The following is a 16,872-nucleotide window of genomic DNA, read 5'->3' as shown; positions in this document are numbered from 1 at the left end:
CAGTGCACACTTTACTGTCCCATGAGGCCATAAGTCACATGACAAAGCCAAAGGATGTAATATGTCCAAATTTCATACATACTACATACATCTATGGTATATTGAACATACTGTTTACTGGTTATGATGTTCATTCCTCATTAAATGTAGTACCTACTCAGTATGTGATTTTGGGTTTTGTTGGTGGTGTTTGGACCCCATTGACTTTAGTTGTGTGAACTAAAATAGTTGAAATGACAGCGTTTCTCTGTTGAAAAATCTAAGTAGCAGTAGAATTCAGTAAAGATGTCATACTCTATTAAAATAATGTCTTTGTTATCTAGGAGAAACAATTTCCAAGTAGTATACGCCCCATATAATTTTTGACCTGTTGCAAAGCAGTGGTCCTTCCATTTGGAATGATGACCCTTGAAATGTCCTGACGCCCTGAATGGCAGAGAAACTGTTTAGGTCTGATGAGGTCACTGTAGTTATTCTCTATTCCATGTTGGCTGCATGTGTTGTGCTTCTTTGTGGGCAATTTGTGCCTAATATTTTGTTAAAAATCCCCACTCTCTCTTTCTTCCAGATCCAGCTCCCACCCCTCTGCCTGGAAGGCCTTCACCGTAAGTCCATTTTCCTTTCCTTTGTGCCGTACCCCATCTAAAATCCTCCATTATCTGTCATTAAATATAGTAGAGCAAAAGGGGAAAAAACTTGCATAAGCAAATTATTTAATTGCTCCTTCAAGATTTGTCTAGGTAAAGCTTTTCCATTTTAAATGTGAGTGAGTAGATGTGGTAGACCTGCACAGAAAGGAATGCATGCTCTTGTCTGTAAGATTAAATATGTTCAACAAGGCTGAATTAAATTGATCAAAAGTGACTTTTTTCATTGCTACAAAAAATTATATTTTAAATAAATGCTGTTCTTTTGTACTTTCTTCAAAACACCCTCTAAAGCTTGTATCCCAGTTTCCACAAAAATATTAAGCAGCACACTAATGACAAGAAATGAGCTCCAAATCAACATATTAAAATTATTTCTGAAGGATAATTGCCACTGGGGATTTAGTTTTGCTATCACAGAAATCAGTTACATTTTAAAATATATTAATATAGAAAACATTTATATTAAATAGTAAAAAAATATTTAGCAAAATTACTGTTTTATATAATTAAAATTTTTAAATGTATATAATTTATAATTATATATATTTATTTTTTAAATATTTAAACGATTATAAACTGACACACTATAATCACTGCATGTCAGTATTCAGTATAATTTATTTTCACTTTTGTCAAATTAAAGTTTTATTGGAATTTAGATAAATTTAGATTTATGATGAAAAATGACAATGAAAGATGTGGTAATTAAAGACTGTTCTTTACATTTCTGATTTATAGCTTTACGGTGAGCCTTCAAGAAACTTCAGCAGGTCAATTCTAGGTTAGCAAAGACAAATTAAGATGTTGTCCATGTTGCTTGCATGTGTCTTGTTTAAGGCTGTAGGAACTGCAGTATTTGTATGTCTAACTTCATTAAAATCAGCCAGCACCTGTTTGTGCTAAAATGTACAACCGGCCTCACCACATGTTTCTGTTTCAACCCACTCAGATTACAGACAGTACATTAATACACTGCCTTCATGTTTCTCTTTTAATCTTACCATATTTCCATGCTGCAGGCTTCAACACCTACTGTAGCCACTTAGCATGGGAGCATAGCTTTATGATAGCATATGTTTTGTTTGTTTTTTTAGATCCCGGTAATGCTTTCAATTTAGTGCTATAGTTTTTGCTCTCACTAGCATCTTCTCATATTATACAGCAAGTTGACTCACTGTTAGAAGTAAACAGTCGCGTGTTTTTTATTTACAGTACTGATGCAAATCTCAAAGTGGTGCAGATTTCATTTCTAAGCTTTGTGGATAGACTCCATCCAAATCAAAGACTGAACCCCTGACCGTTTGACGTGACTGGCCATGCTCCAAATCACATTAATATTGATTAAAGTCCACAAACCCGTCTGTGTGCCTCTAAGCCTCATACAGATGACAGCACGGCTCGTCTTGGACTAGCTGCCGTAATTGCACTGAGGTGCACAGAGATCCCTTTGAGCCATATGTTGGCCTGTTGGTAACCATTAGTGTCATCATCAAAGAAAGTCATCATGTCAGCTTCCATCAAGAGGAAAAGGGTCAGTATGCTGTCTGTTTTTCTTTACCCTCTTTCTCCTTTATATGCCTCCTTTTTTTACGGATAAGTATCGAAGTGTCAGCCTCGTCTTGGTGAGTGGTACCTGGTAAAGAGAGTGTAGGGAGAGGGTGTCCCTTGTGAGGTGTTGTGGCTGGGACTCTAATGAAACTCTTCCTTTAATGAACTCCAGAGCAGAGGTTTGTTTGCCAGCCTGGTGTCAGTGCACAGACTGAGAGCTGAACTGGCCACAGCTGGTCTTAAACTGGCCTTGTAGTGGGGAAGAGAGGAAATATGAGAGAAAGTGGGGAGGGGTATTGATGTCTAAAGAGCAAAAGGTCAATGAATAGGCAGGGCAAAAGGGATGAGGCACAAAAAGGAAAGAATGAGGTGACACGTTCATAGATTAACAGTATGGAAGCTTGTATTTGTCCATGCTGAGAAATAAGCAAGGTTTTACCATTTTGAGAACTATTGGTTTAGTGCTGGGAAAAGCAGTTTTGAGAGAATCTGAATATTATAGCCTGATTAAATATCCCTCACTTACAATGGACTTTTTTTTTTCTTATATTTGCGACTTTATATAGCACTAATGCAGCTATATTTCTTGTAATTGCGAAGTTATATCTTACAATTGTGACTTTATTTCTCATATTTGCGACTTTATATCTCACAATTACTACTTTAGTTCTTCTAATTGTAACTTAATTTTTACATAATTGCAACTTTATATCTTACAGTTGTGACATATCATATTTGCAACTTTATATCTCACAAATTCAACGTTATTTATTGAAATTTGCAACTTAATTTTTATGTAATTGACTTTATATTTTACAATTATTTATTTCTCATATGTGCAACATTATTTCTTGTAATTGCAACTTTATTTGTATGTAATTGCAACTTTACATCATAATTTTTTATTTATTATTCCATAAATGCAACTTATTTCTCATAATTGTAACATAATTTTTTTTTTTTTTTTTTTAAATCGCAACTCACAACTTAATTTTTTCATAAATGCAACATCTCACAATTTGTGACTTTATTTCTCATAACTGTGACTTAATGTCTCATATATGCGGCTTTTTTTTTGTAGTTGCGACTTTATATCTCAAAATTGTGACTTTCATTCAATGAAAAAAAAAAAAAGTTGAAACACATTTCAAAATGTCCTCTTCCATGTTCCACAGAGGAAAGAAAGTCATACAGGTCTCGAATAGCATGATGATGAGTAAATGATGACAGATTTGACATTTTTGGGTGAACTATCCCTTTAAGAATTTGACCATAATAGAGTCCCATGAGCCCTTTGTGACACAGGAGGTTGTTTGTTTGTTTGATGAGGGCAGATTTGGCTTTGATTCAATTTTTTTCAAATTCAATTGATTTTTTAATCAATTGAATTTGATTTAATCAATTGTTTAATTCAATTGATTCAGTGATGTGAGGTTAACTCTGATTTATCTTTTGTAATCGGAAGGGCTTGAATAAGGTGAGCTGGTCTCAAAACAGCAGGTAGGGGCAGCGTCTACATACAGTTCCCTGTTGTGTCTAGCGCGTCTCAGATGCTCACCACAGCTGCACGTCATGATTGCTCACACTGAAGACCTTGTTCATAGACTTTTTAATAAATGCAATATGTTTTCTTCCCCCTTTTCACTGCCCCTCACTTTTAACATTGCCTTTTTTATGGGGACCACCTGGAAAGGAGGTAATCGAACACCATGGATGAGGAATGGGCATGAACCTTAAAAAGAAACAACAATGGTCACTGTTGTTCTGGCCCAAATGTCAGCCATCCTGAAGGGGAGAGAAGTCTCAGCATCACACCTTTTTCACTCATTTTCTCACTCGTTGAAGCTATTGATGCTGGGGTGTTTTTGGGAAGCACGGTAGGAAGAATTTAATAGGCAAGAACAGAGTTTTAAGGGATATAAATGACTCATCAACCAATATTTCCTGTGCTTCATTGAAGTATCCCTCAAAAAAAAAAGAAATTGATGGTTGCTCTTTCATAGCTTAGGATTTACTGGTATTTCCTAGAACAGTAGTTCTCAAACTTTTTAATTTAAAGGGATAGTTCATCATCTTTGGAACACAAATGAAGATATTTTTGATGAAATCCAAGAGCTTTCTGACCCTGTATAGACGGCAACTCGTACTGGAGGAGCTGAAAGAGCATAAAATGTGTTCCCATTGACATGGTCCCTACGCAGTGGTCATTGCTTCCTACTCCCCTGAGCAGGGGAAATCCGTTGAAGTTTACGTCACTTCGGAACATTCATTCATGGATTTGCGCTGCGCAACATCTTCACACACGGACGAGTGTGACATAATATACCTCTGTAAATATATACAATTTAAATTCACGTCTCGCGAGGACTGGAATTGAGAACCGCTGTGCTAAGGTAATCTTTATCAAAATATAATTACTGTACTGTAAATAGACATGATTTCTTTACTGTGATTTTAGCATGAAGAGACCGCTTAATGTACAAAATGCATTTGTGCTGCTGGTCTCCCATGAAATGTCAGCAGAATTCTTTAATAGCAGGCGTTTGAACCATATATGGCCCCACATTTCTTCAAGGTTGTTTATAAAATCCCCTTTTTCCCTGTTTGAAAAAAATAATACTACCATCACTGGCTTGTCAAGCCTGTTAAAGTTTTCCCAGCTGTTTGAAAAGGAAACTTTTTCTCAAATAAAATTAAATTTAAAAAGGAGATACTCAGCTTTTTTACGATTTCAGTTTTAAATGGCCTGCAGAATGGTGGATCGAACTGATCTTAAACTCCAGACCATTGTTCACTCAAGGCTGTGCTATTGGGGTACAGGAGCTGGAGATATCCCAGAAGCCTCATCATTGTCTGAAGGAGCACATCCTAGTGGGGCCCTGTACTGCTTTTGAGTAATGACCACAATAATACTTCTGAAAGCTATTCCAATGCTTCAGTTTTAGAAAGCTCTCCGTTTCAACAAGGATTTAACAAAGGGCTCTCATAACTTATGCTCTGTTTTCTTTGATTGATTTTAAAGCCTTGACGAGATATATTTGATTCTTAAAGCTGTTGAAGATGTATTTGGTCTTTCAGAACTGTCACTGTGGTTTGTTGCTATGGACAGTAATTTAATTGTAAAGTTATGAAAGTAAGTAGCAGCTTGTTTGTATAGTGCTTTGAGTTGGCACATTGAGTTACAGAACTTGTAAAAGCAGCTCAGATTTACTGCAAGTTCATGGGCTTTCATGATTAGTTTTTTTTCCCATCACAGACATTTTTAAAGTAATGGGACATTACCCTTAGAGCTGGTCACTATATATCTATGGAAGTCAGTTTTCCACCTCTGAGTAAAAAAATATTGCAAACATGACTTTATTTTTCAAAAATAGTTCTCAAACTTTTAAGATCGGGTATCACCTCTGGTCAAATCTGACCTTGTTTCTCATCATTTTGACTTTTTTCTAAATTGTTTCTTTGTTTCTCATAATTGCAACTTTATTTCTTGTAATTGCGATTTGTTTTCTCACAAATGCGGCTTAATTTTTCTGTAACTGGAACTTTATATCTCACAATTGCATTTTTTAATACATAATTGCGACTTGATTCCTTATAATGGTGACATTTAAATAAGATTGTGATTTTTATATCTAACCATTGTGATGTTATATCTCACTGTGACTTTATTTCCTATTTTGTTATGTTTAACTTTTAATTACATGTTTCATTGTTTTATTGTGACGCTAAAATGGGCCGCCATATATGTATATACTGTACAGTCTATTAAATATTACTAGGATTTTATGATCCCCACTTTAATATATTTAATGTTAATGCTTTTTTAAACATTTTTGCTCAACATTTATTCCATTGTGTACAATTTATCTGCTAACCTGACCAAAGATGCACTTATTTTTGTAGCTTCAAAATAGGTTAGAACAACTGCAGAAAACTAGCTCACCATGCAAGCAGAAACAGGCTCGGCCAAGATCTAAATCTCTAGCTTGTTATGGAGCTCTTTTAACTAAGTGTTGATTGACTGAAGATTGGAGCTTTAATATTAGTCTCTTGTTATATGACCTTTGACCTGGTATGCTCTATGGTGGAGGTGCAGTCTGAAACTTGATCCTGACCTTTCGTCAGAACTTCTTTTCCAGTCTCGGGGCAAGCAGTATGGGTCAGCATACCTCCGCAGCACCCCATATGACGCCATATTAACCTCTACCACTCAATTACATCAGCAGACCACACCGCCCTGCCATAGACAGCCTGTTTATCTTTATTTTAATGGTCCGTTAATATATGCCAGCTGATATTAGGTCATCACAGACAAAAATATTTGCATTTCAGTTAACCATAGCAAGGGTATGTGGCGGTTGGTTCTAAACTATTCTATAAATTCTCACAACTTTTAAAAGTATAATTTGGAGTTTATTTTTTGGACTGTAGTAAACATTTATATCTATGAAATATAAATTTAACAATGTGTTTGTGTGTAATTATCATTTTAAGACCTCTCAAAAGTAAAATAAGTAAAAAAAAAATGCTTATAATCAAAGAATACAATTATAGTTTTATCATATTGTCTACCTCTGAATTAGGGCTGAACAATTTAGGAAAATAATCTAATTGCGATTGTTTTATTTATTTTTTTTTACCAATATTGTGATTGCGATTTAATATGCGATTATTTTTTAAAGCTTTTTATATTCTGTATTATTCAACAAAGACGAGTAATAAATCATTGTATAGTATGCAGTGTTGGGCACGTTACTTTAAAAAAGTAATTAGTTATATTACTAGTTACTTCTCACAAACAGTAACTGAGTTACATCATTATAAAGAAACTACTTACCAGGGAAAGTAACTGTTACTTTTTTTTTTTCAATGTTCAAATATGTCAAATAACTTGGATGCCCCCAATTTTAAATATATTAAATGAATGAAATGGTCACTAAATAGAATAAATTATTATTATAAAACACTGTACACTAATCTATACTATTTTAATGTTTCTGTGGGACAATGTGAGAGACACCTATCAAATTCAATTGATTATTGTAAATATCATCAACCCTCTACTTGGCAATAGAATCTCCATTGGCTTGTAATTTTTTTTAGTTTACTCACCAGACTAATATTAATTATCTGATATACTAATATATATATATATATATATATATATATATATATATATATATATATATATATATATAAAGCTTATGTTTGTAAAATGGCACAGTTTGTTTTTTTTATATCTCACTTAGCATCAGTCAGTCAAACATTATATGATATTATGATAATTTAGCATTAAATGATGATAGAACTAGTAATTAGAATAACCATGTATGAATGCATATTTGTCATGTTAACTGAACTTAGGGCTGGTGGTGGTGCTTAAGATATTGTTTGTCATTTAGTGTTTCTAAAAAAAAAGGGGGGGGGACTACAAATAATACTGATAAGATAAAACTACTACGAATTCTACTACTAATAAGAACAATATAAAACGCACTAAGGATTATTGAGCTGCTGGGTTCATGAATATTATTCATGTCTGCGTTCGCTCAAACTGATTCGCTGAAATCAAAACAGGGAGGATAATACGTGAGCGCCAGCCAATGAGATTGCCGTTTGCGCATTAGTCCCGCCCACTACCGGAAAACCCGGCAGTTCTTAAAAGTTGAAAAATTCCAAAGGAACTCCGTTATTTTGACAGGAAAATACAACAAAGGATATCATTTACATGTAGCGCATCAATTCAGCATGATATGTAAGACAGCAAACTGCGGACTTGGCAACATAGCGTGCCAACTTGATGCTTCCTCTGAAGACTGCTTAGACGTGTTCGACTTGAAGCAGCGCAGCTGGACCGATCGATGTGTGTCATCAAATACTGCGAGCGCTATAAGAGAGCGGACGTCTTCTTATGCTTTCTCTCGCCGTACTTTGATGTCATACACTATACTTTGATGTTTATACATAATTCCCGTGACAGAGTTCAAGATAAATCCTTAAATTTTACTACTGGATCTGCCCGTTTCAAATGATTATTAAACAGCAAGCAAACTATGCAATAGCGGCTGTCCTTCCGATGCACTGAGTGTCCGAATTCACTCACTCGTTTTCATTCACTCCTTCAAGTGAACTGTATGAGTGGACTAATGTAGGGAATAGTGAATGAGGGTATAGGGTGTGATCTCGGATACAGCCGCAGCCTCTGCTGTTGAAAAATCGCGTTTTCACATCGCGATATTATAGCAAATGCAATTAATCGCTCAGCCCTACTCTGAATTAATAAATTAGGCATTTTGAACTAGGGATTTATGGTATTTTATACTTTTATAATACATTATGTATTCAGAGTAACCCCAGTCTCTCTCTCTCACTGTCTTCTGTCTTTCCTTTTTCTATTGACACTCTGCCCTGCACCTTCTCCTCAAGTTTTTCCATGAACAAAGTCTGGCAGCCAAAGCCTTCTGATTTTTTTCCATTTGAGCTACAGCGAACGTACGTTTGGATACACAACTGTAAATATGAATGAAAGCTCAGAAACTCGTTCTTTCTCTCTTCTTTTCACTGAGGGAAAAAGTTATGTCTTATTCCCATAACTTTTAGAGGGACATGGGGCCAGTAAATTAGCTTTTATTGGGAGAGCATGAACTTTATTCCCAGAGCCCCTTTCAAATGTATAACCCCTTACCTGCAGCGCAAGTTCCTTTCGGTTTTAATGCTTTTTACAGCTTTGGATATGCTAAAGTTATGAAGCAATGTCTTAGTGAAGATAGTTTAATGATATATATAATGTATAATGATTTGTTCTGTTGATATGAACAGAGATAAATAGGTCATGTTTAAGGAAAGCAGAGACAGTTGTAGCTTATTTATTGATATTCCCCGACTTATGTGGAGTTCCGATGTTTTCCTACACCTGGAAGTAAGCTGTGAGTAATGCATAATTACTCAAGGTTCCCCACTCTCTATAAAAACACAGCGACTGTGTTAAACATGCATGTTCATGTCATTTAAACAGCCGTGTTTGCATTTTGATCTATACACTTTGGCTTTGTAAATCATAAGGTGTAACAAATCGCAAGCACATCAAAACATGGTGGAGAAGCTTTCTTGGATAAAGGTTGTTCTTTACTCTGCTTAGTGATTATATGAGTCATGTTGTCATTTTAGTTGTGCTGTGCCAATTCTTTAAGCCAGCATTGATTACAGCGTGAACTTAAGACGCTTTTTTGGCAGACGAATGTAGATTCACGTAGCGCACAATAACATTTGAAGTAAATAACAGTGGTGTCAAGATTCAGTTTTATAACTTTCACACAAGCAGATGCATACACACCCACATCTATTCAAACACTTACACACACTGAGTGTGAAATCAGAGTTGTGCCTCTTCAGCAAAAGCCCTGTCTTATTCACTAAGCACCACAGATTGACCATTTAAGTTCTTAAATTAAGTACTTACTGTAACTTAATGCAATTTAAAGGAATAGTTCACCCAAAAAGTGAATATTTGCTAAAGCTTTACTCACCCTCAGGCCATCCATGATGTAGATGAGTTTGCTTTTTCACCGGATCAGATTTTGAGAAATTTAGAATTACATCTTTTGCTCACCAATGGATCCTCTGCAGTGAATGGGTGCCGTCAGAATGAGAGTTCAAACAGGTGATAAACGCATGACTCCAGTCCATCAGTTTAATGTCTCGTCATGTGAAAAACAGTGTGTTTTGATAAACTTTTTTTTTTTTAAACATTATTGGAAGTTTTTAACTTCAAACCATTGCTTTCCTCTAAAATTTTATCTTATCCCATCTTATTGCTTTCTCCAGTAAAAAAGTAATCTTGTCTGAATCAGGAGAGAAATAGGCACAGATCAAACACTGTTTACAAGCAAAAACATACACACAAGTATGTTGGTGAATGTTGATGTGATGTGGGACAGACGTTTTCACTGGTTATTATGGACTGATATTTTGGCCAGAAGTGATGGTTTAAAGTTAAAATGCCTTAATGATGGATTTGTTTATTTAAAACAAGCAGCTTTTCACTTCACAAGACATGAATTGATGGAAGGTAGTTATGTGTATTACTTGTCGATTATTTTGATGTTTTATCAGCTGTTTGTACTCACATTCTGACGGCACCCATCTGCCTGCTTAGAGGATCCATTGGTGAGCAAATGCAAATCTGTCCTGATGAAGAAACAAGCTCATCTACATCTGTGATGGCCTGAGAGTGAATACATTTTCAGTTTTATTTTGGTTAGAACTATTTCTTCTTTAAGTTTTTGTGTAAATGCAATTAAATTGTTTAATTTAAAATTATTATTATCACCCATGGAAATAATGTTGTGAAAATAATTTTATTTAAGATATTGTTTGCAAATTTTATATTGATCATGATGGAAGTAATTCATTAAATGAATCAAAACAATAATTTTGATAAATATTGCTGTAGCGTGCTATATTCTTCATAACTAAGTTCTCAGAATCAGCACACGATGGAGAACTATGGCATGTAAATGGTGTTTAGCACTAATTTTGTGGGTGTGTTTGCACCATTACCTAGTTAGCATAATTCTTTTAGTGTTTCGGATGCAGACACATGCAGACAAGCATGTGCGAATAAACAACGCTATCAGCTGACACAATTCACTCTTTGTTTACTCCACCTAATTACTTGTTTTGTGGCACCTCAGCTGGTCAGTTCTGTTTGTTATTGAACGATCAGTACACATTGTGGTTCAGTGAATAGAAAAACAAACGTGGACTATTTTTCTCCATGTACGTTGTCACCTCTCGTCCTAATGGGCTCCTAACAGCTTGACATTTCTGGCCTCTTTTGTTTAGCAAATCACTCAACTGCACATTGTATAAGCAAATCATCTGTGGGGGTTTTAATACACCCGTACAGACAATCTCCAGATTGTTTCAGCGAGAGTAGTTGCACCCAGTGGACGTAGACCGTTGAATTGAGAAATCGGAGACCGAGTCTCAGCGTAACTCTCAGGGGATGTGATGTGGTCAGATGGAGTGCGGAGTGAAGAGAAGGGGTGAATAATCTTTTGGGTTCCCAAAGCACAGATCATAGATTCGGTTGCACATCTAATCAGGCTTCTGATGGATATAGAGCTGTCAGGAAACCAACGAAATACCAGTGACATTTCACGATTATTGATGCTCAATTTTGATACCACACAATAAAATTGTCATGTATTTGAGCACATACTATTTAAGATAAATATTACATAAATAAATAAATACCAATGATATAATTTCATGGTTCTTGATGCTAACTTTTGATGCCACAGAGAAAAACTTATGTCATTTTTTGAACACATACTATTTAAGTTCAATATTATAAAAAATAAATAAAATACCAGTGACATTTCACAATTCTTGATGATAAATTTTGAAAAAACTTATGTCATTTATTTGAGCACACACTATTTAAGTTAAATATTTGAAAAATAAATAAATAAATGGCTTGGACCAAAATATGTTTTTCGAATATAATAACAGTTAGTGTTTTCCCTTTTTATTATTGCTGATAAGGATAACTTTTGTTGTTCTTATAATAATATTATTATTGTAAATTGTTAACAAGTTTTTAAGTAATTTTATTTTGAGTAGTTTTCTCTTTTTCTCTTATATTGCTATAATCATTAAATAATAACATAATTTAATAACAAATTGTTATATAATGTCAATAACATTTAATATAAAGTTTAATGTTTTTAAGTTTACAAATATTAACTCATTATTATTGAAAAAAGGCATTTTTGTCAACTTACATTAATTTTATATGACTGGCTTCTTTACATTGGTACGTTGTCAAGGCAAGCATTTCAAATTGTTTATGATCTCAGCTCAGATCACATACCTAGTCTTTGACAATAGTTTGCATGCCCCGTTTCTCTCTTTCTGGGAGATCTCAGGGGTCACAGGGTTGTGTCCTTTGCTTCTGTAATAGAGGCTGCTATTGTGGTAGTGTAACATGAGGACTCTTTCCTCTTTTTCTTCGTGGCTCCTAATGAGAGTCCCTCGGTGGCTGTCTTTCCCTTCCTCCCGAGATGCAGTCACGGACCACAGGCCCCCCGTTTCAGGGACAAACCCGTCCACTGTTAACCATATTACCCCCATTGTAAAATATGCTACCATTGACCTGGGTCAAACATTAGCTGAGGAGTAAACCTGAATTGTATCCTCTCTTTTTCAAAAGTCTAGACCCCATTATACAAGATTTTATGTGTCTTACATCTGGCATACAGAAGAGATTTAAAAACCTCAAAGATTGTGTGTGTGCAGATATATAGCCAATGAAACAAGTCTATTTTACAGATTCAGGCAATCTACCCGTCTTCACAAACTCTACTCTGGAATGCCCTCATACTTTCAGTAACAACAAAGTTAAGATGTTTTGGAAAGTGTTTCATCAAAACAGCACTGATAATATGGACATTAACATTCATAGTGTATGAAGTGGTAGGCTCACAGTCACTGAGAAGTGATATTGTTGACCATTGTTGCTTTCATGGTACACAAAGTATCTGAGATGAAAATATTGAGTGTTAGAGACTCTATAGGTGCATGTAATCATTTTATATGAGCACATAAAATATGACATGAATTTGGATGAGATCAGAACCTCTAAGTACATGCATCACCGTTGAGCCCATAAAATATTAAAGAGAGGTGATCTAACACAAGAGTTTAGGAGGGATCCTTTAGTCATGAAAAACAGTCTTTGCATGTTTAGGGATAAATCTTTCAAAAATATAGCGTGCTTCTCATATACAAGTAGATCGAGGTAGACTTTCTGAAGCAGAAAGCTGTGTGTTTGTAAGAAACAAATTCATGATTTTTCAGGCATTTTAAGTTTAAAAAGTTCAAACTCTCATGCTAACAGCACCCATTCACTGCAGAGAATTCATTGGTGAGCAAGTGATGTAATGCTAAATTTCTCCAAATCTGTTCTGATGAAGAAACAAGCTCACCTACATTTTAGATCTCAGATTTTCATTTTTGGGCAAATTATTATTTTTAAAGTTTATTTTAATAGTTTTATTATAAATGTACAGAGTTCAGTGCATTTTCATTATTTACAATCTTTTCCAGTCCTTTTTTTATTTATAAGCATTTCATAAAGATAAATCCATTTTTCCGTTCATATGTCAGTAACCAAACTTTGTAGTGTATAGTTTTTTTCTAGAGTACCAAAAGTCGCTTAGTGGACAGACTGATGATATCACGCTGATTGTGGACTAATTTTACTCTACTTTAAGATCTTAATAATTTCCATGATGTTTCCAGAACTGAAAATCACATGTTTTCCATGATCATGGGAGCCCTTCAAGTGAGCTTATCTACAATTAGTTTTCTTAATGTAGGCCAGTGAGTCTCTTGATCTTATAATGGAATAAGTGGAAATATCTGTTCATAAAATCAGTCGTCAGCAATCAGATCTGCTTATTTCAAAATCACATTTCGGCACAGCATGACTTTGAGATTCCAAACAGAGTATCGCACTGTCCATGCTGATCAACCTTTCTGCTGCTTAACTCATTTTTAAGTGGAGCAACATGTGGCGCAAGAGAAAAAAAAGTGTAGGAAACATCTTAAGGAGGTGTTTTTGACTCCTTAATGGATGGTGAAGGAGGGAGAGTGGCTAAAAAGATGGAGGACGCTTCAGGCCAGGCAGATTGGAGATTGTTTCTGGATGGGAATATCTTGATACATTTATTAGACTCCAGGGCACGTTCAATAACACTGATGACACAAATCCATTCTCCTAACTGTTGCTAGTATGCAGCACTGATATCTTCATGAGCTTAGCTTCTTAACAAGGCTCTTGTTGGGCCATGATATTAATTTTAGGGCATCTGGCTGACCCCACTTCACATGCATCAAACTGAGATTTGATGGTGAAATAGCTGATTCCAGACCAGGACAACAGACAAAGACCTTCTCCTGTTGTTTACATTTTTTATTAGATTTAGATTTAACATTTTCAAATCATATCTTGTGGAGTTCATATCTGTGGAGGTCCATTTCCCCCACATAATTTCAAAAATGCTTTGGTAACAAATAATTGACACAAAAAGACAAAATTATGAGATGCCAAGTCATTATTGTGAGATAAAAAGTCAAACATATGACATAAGTCACATTCATGATGACATTTAAAAAGCACATTTTTAATGTCATGCTTATGACTCAGTATCTCATAATTTCAGCATTTTGTATCATGAATAAAAATGAATTTCTATCTCATAAACTGTCATAAATATTTGTCATAATTATGACTTACTATCTTATAATTTAGATTTTTAGTGTCGTAATGATGACTTTCTATATCACAATTATGATTTTCTGAATACTTTTTCTTACATGGTGGAAATGGGCTTACATGGAAATGTCTGCTTAATTGCTGCTGTCAATAAAGCAAAAGGGAAATGCAAAATAATAAGAAATGTCAAAATTCAAGTTGAAATAAATCAATCAATACAGTTTAGTACAAAATATTTAAGAAATAAATTACTAAATAATGAATTATACAAAATCTTCCTCTGTGGTCCCAAAATGTTGGGCCCCTTTGTATAATAGTTTGTGGATGGCTTTTGCTACACACTTTTCAGGAATAGGACACCCTGAAGAATTAAACATCCATCTTAATCTCTCTCAGGATGATTTCTCTGCTACTCATCTCACAGGGGAGCATTTTTAGACTCCTCGGTTCTTCCTGTCTCGACTCAATAGGTTTAACAGGAGAGTTCGAGGATCCTGCAGGAATTCCAAAATGTGCTGGATCTGAAGAGCATGTTGAAAAGCATATCATGTTTTGTGTGTGCTTAGACAGAACTTTCTCTTGTTCTCTTCCTCTTGTTACATCACTGTCACAGGTCAATTAGCACAGTTTGCGTTGCGCCTCACACTTTTCCTTTAATTATGACTCGCTTCCAACTGGCACTGATTAGTAAAGAAATGCCCTGGACTTCCATCTGTTTATACAAACCACGCGCTTCGTAAGAAACACAAACACGCCGAGTGTGATCATGTATATGTGCGTGTCTAAGACAGCAGGAGAGAATGAGAGAATGTAAGGGAAAGAGAAAGTTTAAAAAAATAAAAACAATATTATGCAAAAATAGGTTATAGTTCCCCACAACAACTGTTCCTCCTTGTCATTTAGCTTTTTGTGGGTGGCCACAGTTACCAAAGCATTCTCCTGTGACGCACATGCTGGAGAGCTGTGAAACTTTTCCAGTGTCTGTCACTGTGCCGGATTCTTGTGCTGGCCTCAATTTTAGATTGAACTGTTTTACATAATACTTGACAGGACACATTTTGAACCAAACTGTTTTGCCCTTACAAATCAGAACTGTAGAGTTAGCATGGGGATGCTGTCAGATTGTAATGCCATGGTATTTTGATATATTCCATTGTATAATTTAAATATATACACTTCCATTCAAAAGTCTAGGGTCAGTAAGATTTTTAAGAAATTAATACTTTTATTCAGCAAGGATGCATTAAATAGATCAAAAGTGACAGTAAACATTGTTCCAAAAAAATCTATTTTAAATAAATGCTGTTGTTTTTATTCATCAAAGAATCCTAAAAACTTATTTCCACAAACATATTAAGCAGCAAAACTGTTTTCATATGTGATCATTTAAAGTGTATTGAGCACCAAATCTGCATATTATATCACCACACATACTTATTTCATTTCAAATTTGCACATATCAGACCTGTACACACATAATTGTCTATACTATATATTGTGTTTTTGCTATTTTGTAGATAGCCTATTTGTATATTATTCTTTTATTATCTGTGTCCTGTCCTGTTGCTGTCTTTCTGTTGCACTGTGGAGCTTCTGTCACTATAACAAATTCCTCGTATGTGTAAACATACCTGGTCAATAAAGCTCATTCTGATTCTGATAAAGCTCATTCTGATATTAGAGTTATTTCTGATGCTACTGCATCATTTAGTCATTTCGCAAAAATATTATGTTCTACTGTTTAAAACATTTATATAATAATATATATGACCATAGAATCGTTCTTATTCTAGTTCTAGTATTTTAAGAGTACTTTCTAGAGTACTCAGTAAAAAAAAGATAGTATTCTATTCCAAACATGTCCAGATTGAGTGCTAATGTCTGGACCGACGTTTGCTCCTCAGACACTGCTTTGGCTTTTGACCTCTGACCTTTCACACACCTGCTTTTCATTAACACCACCAACCATTTTAACTGATTCCGATTTTTTTCACATTTTGTCTGTTTATTTGAACCCTTCATAACCTGATCATTGTATTCTCTCATTTTATCTTACACGTTATTAAATCAAACTGTTTCGGTTTACCGCATTGCAAATCACTGGAGTCCAGCTGTGACTCAGGCTTTGCTTTTTTCTCTTGGTGTATGGATGACATACACTTTTGCGAGAACCACCCATTCGTATGGTTTAAATTACAGGGTATGACATGCAGACACAGAACAAAACGTCTTTTTCATTATTTATGATATGTTGAATGCTTTAAATTATATATCCAGGTCTGTATTATATTCCATTTGAATGTATTTTTCATATGTTGTATTTGTATTTGCTGATTAAGTATGCCAGGTTTGTTCTGTGGGGTTGCAGCTGGATGTATTTGTTTGATATAG

At 34.9% G+C, this 16,872-nt stretch overlaps 1 protein-coding gene across 1 annotated transcript in view; it reads left to right on the top strand.

The window, feature by feature from the left end:
- Positions 1-16,872, top strand: part of LOC306879350 (inactive tyrosine-protein kinase transmembrane receptor ROR1-like) — a 128,984-nt gene that overhangs the window by 98,055 nt on the left and 14,057 nt on the right. The window contains exon 4 of the mRNA XM_079432203.1: positions 569-605. Within this exon, the coding sequence (XP_079288329.1) occupies positions 569-605 (37 nt within the window). The remainder of the gene's footprint in view (positions 1-568; positions 606-16,872) is intronic.

The sequence above is a fragment of the Barbus barbus genome, assembly GCF_936440315.1.
Source record: "Barbus barbus genome assembly, chromosome: 13".
Taxonomy (NCBI): domain Eukaryota; kingdom Metazoa; phylum Chordata; class Actinopteri; order Cypriniformes; family Cyprinidae; genus Barbus; species Barbus barbus.
This window is presented reverse-complemented; position numbering and strand designations above follow the sequence as displayed.